Source organism: Solanum stenotomum, chromosome 9 (assembly GCF_019186545.1).
Source record: "Solanum stenotomum isolate F172 chromosome 9, ASM1918654v1, whole genome shotgun sequence".
NCBI classification, from domain to species: Eukaryota; Viridiplantae; Streptophyta; class Magnoliopsida; order Solanales; family Solanaceae; genus Solanum; species Solanum stenotomum.
In genome coordinates, this window is record NC_064290.1 from 4,525,027 (window position 1) to 4,539,406 (window position 14,380).

Sequence of the window (14,380 nt, forward strand, 5' to 3'; positions counted from 1 at the left end):
TTAAATTAGATTATGTATTTTAATTGTCTAAACCAATGCAAAATTAAAGAACAAATATTGTCATTCTTAGTGTTGAATTGATTTTCTTTTTACATTAGTATTAATTTGATTTTGATTTAATTTTTATTATAATTATCAACATCTATGAACTATAATCTTTAATGGACCAATCGAATTCTAAGTTTTAAACTTGAAATAATATATTAAAAGATAAAAACTATGAAATAGTATAAGAAATATTTTAAAATTATATCAAAGTAAATATTTTTATGTATAAAATAAAATTTTAAAATTACATATATAATGTCGGGTTGGTTTGGTCTCGGTTTGATTTTTTTTAGTTAAAACTAAACCAACCCAAATATAGTCGGTTTTTTTTTTCAATACCAAACCAAGTCAAACCAAACCACTAATCGGGTTTTTTTTTCCAATTTGACTCGATTTGCGGTTTAGTTCGATTTTCGGTTCGATTTTGTACACCCCTAGGCACAAGCTCATGTATGGCCCCTTGATGGCACGAGCCCTTGTATCTAGTGATTAATAGAGAAACGAACTACGTTAATATACTTCCTAATACTACCTAATCTATTTTACGTGTCATGTTTTTTTTATCCCTTAATTTAGTACTTCTTTCTTTTGCATGCACATTAATATCCTTCCATATTTATATATGATTAAGGGTAAAATTGAAAACAAACAATTAATGAGTTTTAATTTTTTTAAAAATAACAAATATTATAAACTAACTATTTTTAGTAAGAACGATAAATAAAGTAGTCCGGAAGGAATATTAAATATGGTTGTTGGAAAAGGAAAATTATATTCCTAAACCAAAACCAAAACGGAATAGAAAAAAGAAAGAAGAGCCGCTATTTAATTTCCTAATTTGATTTCCGTTAGGAATAGTATCTTAATTTGTCTTCTCTATATATTGCCATCAAAACCAGGAACAGCACTCATCAACTATTGCAAAATCACCAATACTTCTATATAATTTGCTCTCCTCAAAAGAAATAATCAAAATATTAGTACAAGAAAGTGATAATAAATCAAATTAAAGGAAGATGACTTCTTGTGGCAAAGTAGAAAATCCAATTCTATGTGCAGGGGGTTGTGGTTTTTATGGAACTTCAAGCAATCACAACCTTTGTTCCCAATGTTACAAAGCTTTTCTTAAAGAAGAAGAAGCCAAGAATATCGTGGTTTTATCTGAAAAGATATCATCTCTTACTTTACATGAAGGTACAACGACTGAGAATGTTGATTCGACAATGAAGATTAAGCAAAGATGCATGACTTGCAAGAAGAAAGTTGGATTAATAGGGTTTAGTTGTCGATGTAAAGGAATGTTTTGTAGTGTTCATAAGTATCCTGAAGAACATTCATGTACTTTCGATTACAAGTCTTTTGGTCGTGTGACTTTGGCTAAGGAAAATCCTCCATGTAGACATGATAAACTTGAGAATAGGATCTAAGGACATTGTTGTAGTTGTTTCAATTTGCTTTCAAATTTTATTTTATCTTTGTTGAAATTTCAATTTGCATCTCTTAATAAAAATCCCAAATTGGTTCTATTCTTTTATACATCCCAAATTGATATGCTGTTGCTATCGTTAAGGTAAAGTTGGCTAATTTCTCCAAGGATAAGAATCAATTTTCTTCTCCAGCTGTGTTGAAAAATAATTTAAATAAATCTAGTCTAGACTCTAGACTATAAATCACGGTATAAATTTCTGTAAACAGTACACTATGTACCCTTGCGATTAACAAACTAATGAGTCTATGTATTCATGTAAATGGGTATAAATTAAAGTAAAAATTAAAGATATAGAAACTATTAGGCTGATAATTGTCAAAACAAACCAAACATGCAGTTCATGAATGTAATGTTTCTCTTTTTGATGTGTTTGAGGTAATACTTGAACAATATGTGAATTCAAGAAACTGAGAAAAGCCCATATTAAACTTTTCAGAGCATAAATAACACCATAGCATGACCAAAATACATACAACCAAGTTTAGTTTGATTAAACATCAAATTATAACCAAACCAGCAAGAACCTCCAATAGTTGAGCTTGTGCTATGCCCCTGTCCGCGCTTCCTGTCCAACTACTTTCAATTCCTTTTGGCGGAAAGGAAAATCTATTCCACTTCTTGTAGGTAATCATCTATTTCAGTTGGAGTGAGAATTCTGCAAGGAAATGAACGACTGTTTTAGTAGCCAGCTAACAGAGTGAACTCGTGTTAAAACTCTAAAGACAAGAAGACACTTGCCTGAATACTTTGTCTGTTCCAATAATGCCAATCTCAATGTTTTTGCTGGAGATCTGTCCCTCAAATCTGGATTAACACACCAAATATAAGGTAATTTAGAGGATTCTTTTACTATTATTGATCAGATAGAGGGGAGGGGGGCAGAACGTCGATAAAGAAACTTTGCATTGAGAACCATTACTGCACAACAAGCAAGCAATGGGGATGGTCTCGCAATTCTGGACAAGTTCAAGTGCGTGATATTTCTGATACTATATATTTAACATGACGAGCAAGATTTAAATCCTTTTTTTTGGTGGTGCCAACAAACATTATGTGAATTATAGAGGACACCAAAATCATCTAGAGGGTCGAAGAAACACACATCCCATCAAAGGGGATATTTTCATATAGAATAGACAGCTCCTGCATAGAGGAATAAATTAATCTTACCCCTCCTTCAATGTCAGGATAGCAGTGTGTACAGCATCATCGAGCTCCATTTCCTCCGTGTATCTGAGTGGAACAGGAACATTATGTTTTACATTAATAATACTTCACCAGCTATCTAACAGGTTGAAAAGCACCCCAAATTAATAGGCTCTGTAGTTGGCCAATGAGACAATGTTCCAACATGCAGACAACATTTGACATTGTGGGAGAGAAAAATGGTTAACATCCTTCAGAGGTATGCCAAAGTTTGACCTATAACTCCAATCGCCAGCACCGACTGATGTCACAAAGCACTATGGGCAGAAGCCCTCTTCTGGCTTCTTGTTTCAAGCAAATCAGTTTTTCATTACCGACAATCCTCTTCCTAGCACATTTGTAGAAATGCAATAAAACCCATCCCATTATAGATTTCCTCCTTTTTCACCCCACCCATCTTCTGATGCCTCAGTTCATGTAATAACCCTTAGCACATCATAGAATAGAACAGATGCAAATCATTGACATACTCACAAATTAAAGAATGTTTCCCCTGCATAAAGGCTGTTCCAACTACTTTTTGCAACTTTTGGTAAAAGAAGAGGAAGTACGAGAAGCAGTAGCAGGTTGCTACAAAGATGGTGTACAGTAAAAGATCAAGACAGTCTATTAATGATGGGATGAAGAAGTAGACATCTGTGGGTTATTGAGGAGAGATTATTGTTCTCGTTTTACCAAAAGCTACAAACTCATGAGGTAGCTGGTCAAGATGAGTCTTCTAAAACTGGTAATTGTTATATTAAATCAGACAGTAACTTCGATTGCAGATCAGTAAATGTAAAAAGATAACATTAGAAATAAGAAAAAGGAGGTTAAATATTTTTTATAAATAACACGATCAACTTTTCTAAATGAATAATGATTCACCTCTTCTCAAGAAATGTCTTAGCATTGGAGACATTTTTTCCCATTGCCGAAGCCTTCCAAGAGAAGTACGAACCAGATGGATCCACCTAAAATTAGAAAAAAACAGCTGAACATGAAAAGAGTTCAAGCAACAAAGGAACCTGCAGGCCGCAGCTCTTTAAACTAGATTTACAAAGAAGAAAAGCTCCCACAAGTGAAACACCATGGAGAAAATCTATAAAAAATATGTAAATTCACCTCACGAAGTATAGATCACCAAATCAGACACACCTCAAGAACAGAAAGTGATCAGAGAGATCACCAGCACTGATAGACAACATACCTGATATAGTTGTGGACCCTTGTCATCAAAACCCGCAACCAAGAGAGAAACACCAAATGGTCTTACACCACTGTACCGGAGAAAACAGAAAACAAAAGGAAGTAAGGGATTGCCCAAGAAGACTACAGATGACCTCTTTCTTGAACATCCGAAAGAAAATCATGAATAGATACAGATGAGCATCTGGATTAGTTTAAGAAAGATATTGCTTTGCCTGCCCTACAGTTGATAGTCTGAAGAATCTTAAGTGTTTACGTTCATCAACAGAACAATTAATATATACTCTAACATGAAAAGAGAGCCCATCGAAACGATCCAAAAGTTTAGAGACCTAATTTAACCTCAACTTTCAAAAATGCTTCCAAAGAGTAGCTGAAAAATTAGAATTGACTAAAACAACTGTAGTACACATTGCTTCCATCCTTGATAAAGTTGGCTTGTGCAGCCCCAGTAATCCAACAACGATTCCTTTTGAAATTAACCCAAACTCAAAAATCCACCTACTAACCCTAGGTAAGAAATTACAATGCCCAAAGAAAGGAATTTTATTAATCTTAAAAGATTATTAATTAACAAATAGAATTGTTTCGTCAGTGATAACTTACGGTATCTAACAACAAAAACTAGACCTCAGGTCCAAACAAGTTGGGATTGACAATACGAATACTCATACCATGTTTCTCGATATTTAAAATATGATCAGTATATATTATAGGATCCTCCTAGTGAAGTGGAAGTATGGAATATAAGAGTGGTTACCCTGATTGGGTGAATTCCTGCATGACAGCAGCAGTTTCTCTCACCAGCTGTGTGACAGGGATTGATTCCTATGCACCACACAGACAAATCAGGCAAATGTAGAAGAAACAAAGTATGCTAAAGCAACATCACATTAAAGCACTAGTGTGAGATAAACAATGCAGGTTAGAGGAAAAGGGAGCTCCAATAGAAAACCTCTGCCTCCATAAAGCAAGAGCAAGATTAGACAGCGACTTATATCTTAGCACCAATACAAAGAAGAAGCATCTTAAATTGCTAAATAGTAGGACAGTTATATCAACTGTGCAAATATCACCCAGCAAAGTGGAAACATTACACTTGAATCATTAAGAAAATACTGCACTTGAATCATAGAATTGAGATTTCATAAAAGCTAATTCATACTTTATAGAGTTGGTAATATTGCTCAGCTGACTTTCTACTTTTCCGAACCAAAACTCGAGAATCAGGGCCCATGCCACTGCAAGGAGTAAATGTTGGTATTAGAGAGATCACCAGAGGTAATGCAATAACCACAATAACGTATAAAAACACCCCCTGGAAGAATATATCAGAGAACTAACATCATTTGCAAGGCATCTATTGATGCTTTACTGATATTGTTAGATAATTTAGAATAGAAGCAGAACCAACAGCAAGAGAATAACATCAGCCTTCATAGGTACCATCCTTCCACGTATAACAAGTTTTTAGTTACAAGTTCTAGTGAATAGCAACTAGCTAAGCAAGGCAAATCGCCAATCGATTTGTCGATCTAACTACGAACAAAGCACCATGGCCACAGGAAATTTTTTGTGCTCTATCATATAACAGATTGTACCTGTAGACAACTCCAATATTTGGTGTCAAAGTCTGAATTTTCTGCACCTGTTATACATTTCAAAGAGTCAGGTATACAAGGGTTAACTACAAGGAAATCGTAACATGGCAGAGGGTAAGGAATGTAAAGCAAAAACAAAAAAAAACAGTTGGAATACCCATGCAGTCTTAAAACATGATAGGTAGAAATACATATCACTGAACCACAGAAAAGACGAATTTAACACCAAAGACTACGAACATGAATGCACTTGTTGGTATGTTGTAACCTGGTGACTGGCTAACTGCTTTTGTGAATATAATTTAGAATATAACTCTACAGAGCAGTAAAATAAACATTACTAACAAATTTATATATCTTCAATGCATACACAAATTCAAACAGACTAATTATCTTAAATTAATAAAAAAAATCATCATTTGTTTCAATCTTGATGAAGCTCAATTGGATGTCAGACCAGCCTGACCAGGTACTCATAGATGGAACTAAACAGAAGATATCTTCATTTATGCCTAACTTATCACTAAACTGCAAACTAGTACACACACAACACAGTCATTGGAAATTTTTATCAACAAAAAGTTACAGTATAAAAATAAAGCACTAGAATCAACTTTAGAGAGAAAAATAAGAGCACCTTTATATTTGATTCGCTATCAACAGTCAGTCTGGCAACTATAATTTACAATGAACATTCGTTCACAAGTAGACAACAGAGGATAAGTTTTACGAAAAATACTTACAGATGCTTCATCAACTAAGATGGATGGTAATTTCTTCTCAGTAGCAATTACAACACCATTAGAAGCTGCAATCATACAGTTGGATATATAAAATCAGTACAAGAACTTCACGACTTATAATCGAGCTAGGAAAACAAAAGTTTGAAACTTCTCCATGAGGAACTCTTTAATGAAAAGTAGAATGACACCACAATACCTGAAGGACATGTGTATCCTATTATAATGTTATTGGTTTATAAAGTCCAACTATATTCTTCAGTCTTCACTAAATTAAAGATCCCAGTATGGGAATGCAAGTCATCTATGTTACAAAGCCAAAAGCATTTAAATCAACAACTAGAAGTAAAACGATGTTACAAGATTTGCTTTCAAATATTTCAGAGTTAACTTGTTCGGCATTCTATATGTTTACTCTTTTTATAATACAAAGCAAGTGAACATGCTGAATAGAACACAGTTGCGGACTTATGTTAAAGCTTTTACCATATCAATAACATTGCACTTAAATTAGACCTTGAATTACCTTTAATTCCCAATGATGTTTGACCAGATCCAACAGCAGTCAACGCATGCTCAATCTGAACCAACTTTCCAGATGGGCTGTACCACAGCATATTACAATATCAGACATCATAATTGAGTAGAAACTATATAATTGATCGAATACATACAATCTCTATCTCATAAACCTATACCTGAAAGTTGTAAGAGAGAAAGAATACTGACTATCACCCATTGCCTTAAGGATTAATTTTCAGTTGAAAACCTGTAAAATGATAATGTCCCGAGCAAAAACAGTACAAGTCAGACAGTAGAATCACTAGCTTAACTAACATCCTTACTGAAACTGCAAATCACTATTTTAAACCATGACTAACTAATTCACCAATACGTAAATAGACCGAAAATCAATATCCAGAACTTCATTGAACACCAATAAATATTCCAGTTCTTTTCTACTTCACTAAAACTAATATTCATCTCTTAATTTTAACGATGCTGCAGGGATCTAACGAAGTATGCTACTCCCAAAGTATTTCTCTTATATCTAATTCGTATAACAAAAATTGAAATATTCACGTATTTAATCAGAAAATGAGCACAATCTAGTTTAATCAATACATAAAAATGCAAAAAAATTGAGTTATAAGTAACCAAAAAAGGATCAAATTACACAGGAATAATTTCTATCCTAGAAGAAAAAGCATAAAACCTAAGTAAATTAAGGCGAAAATTCAAACACATTGTGACAATCTATATCTATGATTGCATTAGAGATCAAATTTCACATACGATCGAGAGGTTGAAGATGATGATGCAAAGTTTCAGCAGCAAAGAGGATTTGCAGAAATTGGGAGTGTAAATATGCTTCTTCTCGACTGATACTTTTCTTCTGCTTGAGCCTTGAAGAAGAAGAAATACTATATTTTGGACGAGAAAGATGGTCACTTAACTCCCAAAACTCTTTTTGAAGTTTAATATAGTCCCTAAACTAATATTTCAGGCTATTAGGGCATTGAATTATAACTGTTTTCAGCTTCAACAGTCCATATGCTTAATTTTGGCTAAAGTATATTTATTAACGGTGACAAAATTAGCTCATGAAATTATGATCTTTCTAAATGTTAGAAGTTTAAACGGTTACCATCTTAGGAAGATAGGACTCGACTAAGGTGTTAAAGTTTAGATGGGTTAATGATCCTCACATTTATTACTTTGGTTAATTTTGATTTGTTCAAATTCAGCTCATTTTAATATTAGATTGATTAGTATATATCTTAAATATATTAATGCATAAGAAATTTTATTAAAATATTTAAAGAAAAAAAGTTTTTTTTTTTTGGTTTGATGTGTTGTATATTCCTAGAATAGATAGAAAATGAACTATTATTAACTTTTATTTTGTAATTAAATAAATTAAAAGAAAACAGACAAAAAAATTAAAATTTGGTAAGAGTTAGATGAGTTTGATTGTCTCCCATTTGTTAGGATATATAAACTCAAGTAATTTTTAGACAGAGCTTTCGACAATAATTCACCTATTGATTTAAACCATTTTAATCTACTTAAATTTAGTGTTAATGGTTGACTCTTGCTTTGGGGCTTGAATTGTATCCAAATTCACTTTACAAAATCCTACTCCTACCAAATACCATTATTTTGTGGCTCAAATCTAAAATTCATATAATTTTATAAAGAGAAAATAGTCTAAAGCCCCCCATCTATATTCGCAATTCCAACTACACACTCCAACTTCACGGGTGTTCTATATCACCCCCCTGAACTGTTTAAAACAAGAATTATTACACCCTTAAAACGTCATAACAACATCTATGCTAATGGGTGAGACTCACGCTCTGTGGAAATTTTATTTAAAACTTTTTTTTAATTCTTTTTCCTTTTTGACTTATTATTTTAAAAAATAATTTAATGTCAAAACGTCAAAGTTCATGAATGTAGTTTGGATTTTCAATTTGTAACACATTGATAACATAGATGGTTGTTAATTATTTGAAGCTGAATACATTGAGTTTGATTGAGTTTATGGCTGTGATTTTCAAATTTAAAGAAACGCCCGAAATTTCATGGAAATCGACGAGCTTCCATATGAAATTATTGAATCTATATTCTAGAATTGGGAGCAACTTTCGGATGGTTTAAAGAGTTTTTTACGATTAAAAATTGAAAACTGAAGTTAATGGTATAAAATGTAAAGCATCAACTTGAAACTTCCATTAAAATTAGTTTAAAAGCTTGAGCTAACAATTCGACTTGCCACAAACGAGCACCGTTTTGAGTGGGTAATATATCAAAAGGTTCAAAACGTCGAGGGAAGCTTATATCTAAAATTTAAGGCAACTTGGAGATGATTTAGGTTGGTTTTGCATCAAATTTCAGAGCAATGGAACGAAGAAAATGAAGAACTAAAAATATACATATTTATGAAAATTTCAAAAATAAAGTTTTATTATTTGTGTTGCTCCTCACCTTCTCTAACAGAGTGAAATAAACTCACTGTGCCACGTAAGCGTCTAGGGAGTAAATTATTTTAGTTTTAAATAGTTCAGGGGGTGATAGAACACCCGTAAAGTTGAGTGTGTAGTTGAGATTTCAGGTATAGATTGGAGGGCTTTACACCATTTTCTCATTTATAAATAAGTGAGTAGTCGTCACCCATTATAATATTTGGCATTCTCACAAATCTAATGAAAATGAGAAATATGCACCTACCTTTCAATCAACAAATCCATCACAAATGAACCAGTAATATTTATGAAACACAAAAATTAAACCTATTAATATATCACTAATTGACCTATATAGGATTTCGGGGTCAGATTTTGTTCAATTTTTCTCAAACATGATTCCATACAATTAAGTATATATACCTACACCAATTTGAGATAAATTCTATTGACACGCCCAACATTCTCTTCTTTAGACTAATTAAGGTGCAAGTGGCCCATCACCGATCTCATGAATCTCCTTCTTGAACTAAATTTCATGTGGCTTATTATAATCCCTATCCATAAGTACTTAAATATTGATATTCACTGTGTGTCACCCACATGACCGAACATTTATGACTGTTGAGGCTCAGAATTAGCCAGTTTCTTCCTTGTGTGTGTGTCTTCAAGCTACTTTTGACATGATAAAAGTTGTTAATTGAGCTCACAACATCATTATACCTTCTTCACTATACTTGTTTCGTCAAACTATTAATTCTAATATAAGTTGTTGGGCTGAGCTAATTAACCCAAAAAAATACTCCTCTTAATGTGATATTATATTATTTGTCTTCAAATTTGATGGCACAATTTTATATGTTATTTCTCAATCTTTTCAACTAATTAACTTATTGGCATGATATCCAACAAATCTTTTTTCGACACTTACAATAATTTAAAAGGTTAGTGGCAGTGTCACGACTCAGACCGTCGTGATTGACACCCACCCTAACCCTCCGGTGGGAGAACCAAAACTACGTGCCCAACTAATCAACTTAACCAAAGTAATACACATTTAAAGCTACGGAAGCAGGTTTAAATAACAATATAATTAATACGGAGTCCCCATAAACTCTAACGATTTTAAATAAACTAGCCAAACTAATGCGGAAAAACAACCCCTAGAACCTAAAAGTCAATGTACTAGAACTCTACTAACGACAAGTCTAAGAACAAGGGGTACGACCCCAAAACTAAACAACACCTTACACAAATAGTCTGAGTCCGAAAATAGTGGACTTAAACAAGAGAGATTCATGGCAGCTTGAAAGATAAAATAAATGTTAGAAGTTAAAAGCAAATATCACAAAATCACAATATAAGAAAATAAAAAATGTGAATAGAAATTTGACAACTTTGAGTTCACTTGCGGCTTGTTATTTGCTGCTTATGGCGCTATTTTTAGACTTTTTAAGTCCAAAAAAAAAGTCATTTTCAGCCCTTCGAAACTGCTGCAATTCTGCCTCATTTCCGCTGTTCAAATTTCGGCCAATTTGAACGAAAAAACACTTTCATTTTAGCTCTTTTGAGCTGTTGTTGATGCTAGTTTTTGGGTTCTAACCCAACAAAATATTATTTACTCTTTCGTGACTTCATGGAGGTTGACCCGAAGAAGATCAAATGCAAGAGAATGGGAGTCCAAATCGGACTGATTCTGGGCAGCGACTAGAACTCGAGCTTTGGAGGCAATGAACTCTACCACTAAAATGTGACTGGGACAGTCGAGAACAAATAAAATCTTAAACTACGAACTAAGAGCTCCCAAAACCTTTTCGGGGGTGCTCTCAATTCTTCAGCTCTCAAAAAATCGTCCCTTATGAACATTAAAGAGAAGCCTATTTATAAAAGGAAAAAAGGGAAGTAAAAGGGCTCTAGATCGATGTAGGAGAATCCAAAATTCAAAAATTCTCCAAGGATAAGGTTTGGACAGCTACTATCGTACTATTTCCAACAGATTGAGGACGAGAGCCCTCTAATTTAAGGCAAAGATGATGAGGCATCAAGATTGAGACACATAGCCTTGTTCTCGAACGTTCCTCATACGAGAAAATAAGGAAGAGAGGAGAGTGCCATGCGCGATTGCCGGACTGGGCTCGATTTTGTTACTGGACTCGCGATTCTGGACTAGATTCAGTCGCGATTTTTGGGACGTTTGAAGAAGAAAACGCGTAGGGTCGCGTCGTATCGGTATTGTTGTAATGTATGTTTATATTGTACACATATGTGTATTATTGGGTCTGTTTGGGGGTTATTTGGAATGGTTGTGGGCTGGGCTGCTGGAAAATATTGCTAATGGACCAAGGAATTAGATAGATTCTGGCCCAAAGGTTCAAGAAAAAAGTGGTTAGATTCACAATTAAGAAATAGTCAAATGAATTAACAATTTCACCAAACAAAATTAAGAAGCTAACCAAATTGAGTTACTTAACAAATTTGGCTAAAACCTAAATAAGATGAATCAATATTAATTAATTAATGAGTTTCTTAATCTCAATGAATAAAATAATTAATTTAATAGTAAATTAATGATTCAAAATTATAACCATAATTTAAACTAAACTAATTTAATAAACTACTTACTAAAATTAAAAGCTTTTTGAGATGATTTTGAAATGTTTATAAAATATACTAATTATATACAAAACTATATAAAACATATATATTACTTAAAAATCATTAAAAAAAAGGGTAGATTTAATTAAAAGTAACTAGAAAAATATTTTGAACTTTATAAAAACTAATTATTTCAAATCATTTGAAATTTAAGAAGCTCGGTGATTAATCTATATCGTAGAGGTCCAAAATTGGATGTCAACAACTGCCCCTCATTTGATTGGGATGGATGAAAGATATCCGTGGCAAATGAAATTGACGAATCCAATTTGTCCGTCCACTAATCATCTCTTTGGAACGATGAACAGTAAGGATTTTGAGGAATTATGGCCGGACCCTAATATTGGGTTTCCTACTTATCTCAGGTTACATGATAACTCAGGACACTAGTAGTTGAAACACTTGATTTTAAGCACGATTTTCAAAAAATTCCAAAAGTTATTCTGGTGTCGAAGTATGGAGAGACCGAAAAGCTCGAGAATGGAGTGATGACAGAATTGTTGTAGTGCAGTCGAGTTTTCAACACCAGGTTCGCCTACATATCCCTAAACTTTGGGAATCAGACTGCCCGTAGTTTGACTCAATCGGTTGAAAAGAAAATCTCTTATGTGGATTTAACCTTTAGCTTAAGGATGAGTGATAAATTAATTGAGCGAGGAAAAGAGGCTTGCAAACATCTCACTTATGAATGTGGGGCTCTTCACACCCATATGTAAGAACTTATATGGACATAACTTCCAAAGCTCTAGGTGTATTGTCACTCGAATTGAAAATTTACCTCCGGTGAGAGTTGAAAATTTCACCAAAGGCGAAATTAAAACTGTTAAACCCAAGAAAATGCCCACACACCTTAGGATAGGGATGTGGTTTGATTGTGGTGGAAGTCGTTCCTCAACTCGCATCCTAAGAGTTTGACATTTCTCTTTGAACTATGTCCAATTCGCTGCTACGAAAAAGCTCCACGTTGTGTTGTGTCCTATTTGACGTAGTCCACTTTGTGTATTGAAATGTTTGGAAAATAATTGTCAGTATAAAAATGTAATATAAATACAAACATAATTTGTGCAAACCTGGTTTAACATATCAGAGATGACAATTTAATTTCAAGTGTACTGCTTATGAAGAAAATTGTGATCCAAAGTGATCTATTTAAACGAGTGATGATTCAATAGCATGATATAACGTGTCACTTTTTAAGGAGGTGACGTCTCAACGTGTCACTTTTTAGGGATGTGACGTCCTAACGTGTCACTTTTGATGGAGGTGATGTCCTAATATAATATAACCTTGTGGTTAAGGCCAGTAATGTCTCAATATAATAATAATGCGTCACTTTGAGGGAAATGAATGCCCAATGTAATATAACGTGTTACATTCAGGGAGGTGACAACCCAATATAATAATAATGTGTCACTCTGAGGACAGTGACGGTTCAATATAATATAATGCGTCACATTCAGAAAGGTAACACTCCAATAATAATTTAACGTGGCACATTGAAGGAAGTGACACTCCAATAATAATTTAACGTGTCACGTTGAAGGAAGTGAGGCTCTAATAATAATTTAACATGGCACGTTGAAGGAAGCGACGCTCCAATAATATAACGTGTCACGTTGAAGGAAGTGACGCTCCAATAACAATTTAACGTGTCACATTAAAGAAAGTGACATTTCGATAATAGTTTAATGTGTCACGTTGAAGAAAGTGATGCTCCAGCAATATAACGTGTCATGTTGAATGAAGTGGCTCTCCAATAAAAATTTAATGTGTCACGTTGAAGGAAGTGACACTCCAATAATATAACATGTCACGTTGAAGGAAGTGACTCTCAAATAGTAATTTAACGTGTCACGTTGAAGGAAGTGACACTCTATTAATATAACGTGTCACGTTGAAGGAAGTGACACTTTATTAATATAACGTGTCACGTTGAAGGAAGTGACTCTCCAATAAAATTTTAATGTGTCACATTGAAGGAAGTGACACTTCAATAATATAACGTGTCACGTTGAAGGAAGTGACTCTCCAATAGTAATTTAACGTGTCACATTGAAGAAAGTGACTCTCCAATAGTAATTTAACGTATCACGTTGAAGGAAGTGATGCTCCAATAATAGTTTAACGTGTCACGTTGAAGGAAGTGACGCTCCAATAATATAATATGTCACGTTGAAGGAAGTGACGCTCCAATAATATAACGTGTCAGTTGCTGGAAGTGACGCTCAAATAATAATTTAACGTGTCACGTTGAAGGAAGTGACGCTCCAATATTAATTTAACATGTTACGTTGAAGGAAGTGACGCTCCAATAATAATTTAACGTGTCACGTTGAAGGAAGTTACGCTCCAATAATAATTTAACGTGCCACATTGAAGGAAGTGACACTCCAATAATATAACGTGTCACGTTGAAGGAAGTGACGCTCCAATAATAATACCCTATGATAAAGAACAAATCTCAAAATAGGGAGTATGGTTATA

The 14,380-nt window shown here is 33.7% G+C and overlaps 1 protein-coding gene across 1 annotated transcript; it reads right to left on the reverse strand.

Annotated features, from left to right (window-relative positions):
* Positions 1-1,874: 1,874 nt before the first annotated feature.
* Positions 1,875-7,693, reverse strand: LOC125877186 (proteasome subunit alpha type-2-B). Its single transcript, XM_049558525.1, has 12 exons — positions 7,569-7,693; positions 6,971-7,041; positions 6,799-6,875; positions 6,276-6,340; positions 5,533-5,579; positions 5,097-5,172; positions 4,692-4,759; positions 3,933-4,002; positions 3,611-3,696; positions 2,708-2,770; positions 2,276-2,341; positions 1,875-2,192 (listed from the first exon to the last, which is right to left on the reverse strand). Exons 2-12 carry the CDS (start codon positions 7,009-7,011, stop codon positions 2,144-2,146), a joined length of 708 nt encoding a protein of 235 aa, XP_049414482.1. The 5' UTR covers positions 7,012-7,041; positions 7,569-7,693; the 3' UTR covers positions 1,875-2,143.
* Positions 7,694-14,380: the final 6,687 nt, after the last annotated feature.

Coding starts and splice junctions, on each gene's coding strand:
- LOC125877186 (XM_049558525.1), bottom strand. CDS start 7,011: ATGGGTGATAGTCAGTATTCTTTCTCTCTTACAACTTTCAG. Junction 5,580..6,275: donor TCTTAGTTGATGAAGCATCT/GTAAGTATTTTT, acceptor AATGTATAACAG/GTGCAGAAAATTCAGACTTT. Junction 5,173..5,532: donor AATATTGGAGTTGTCTACAG/GTACAATCTGTT, acceptor TACTCCTTGCAG/TGGCATGGGCCCTGATTCTC.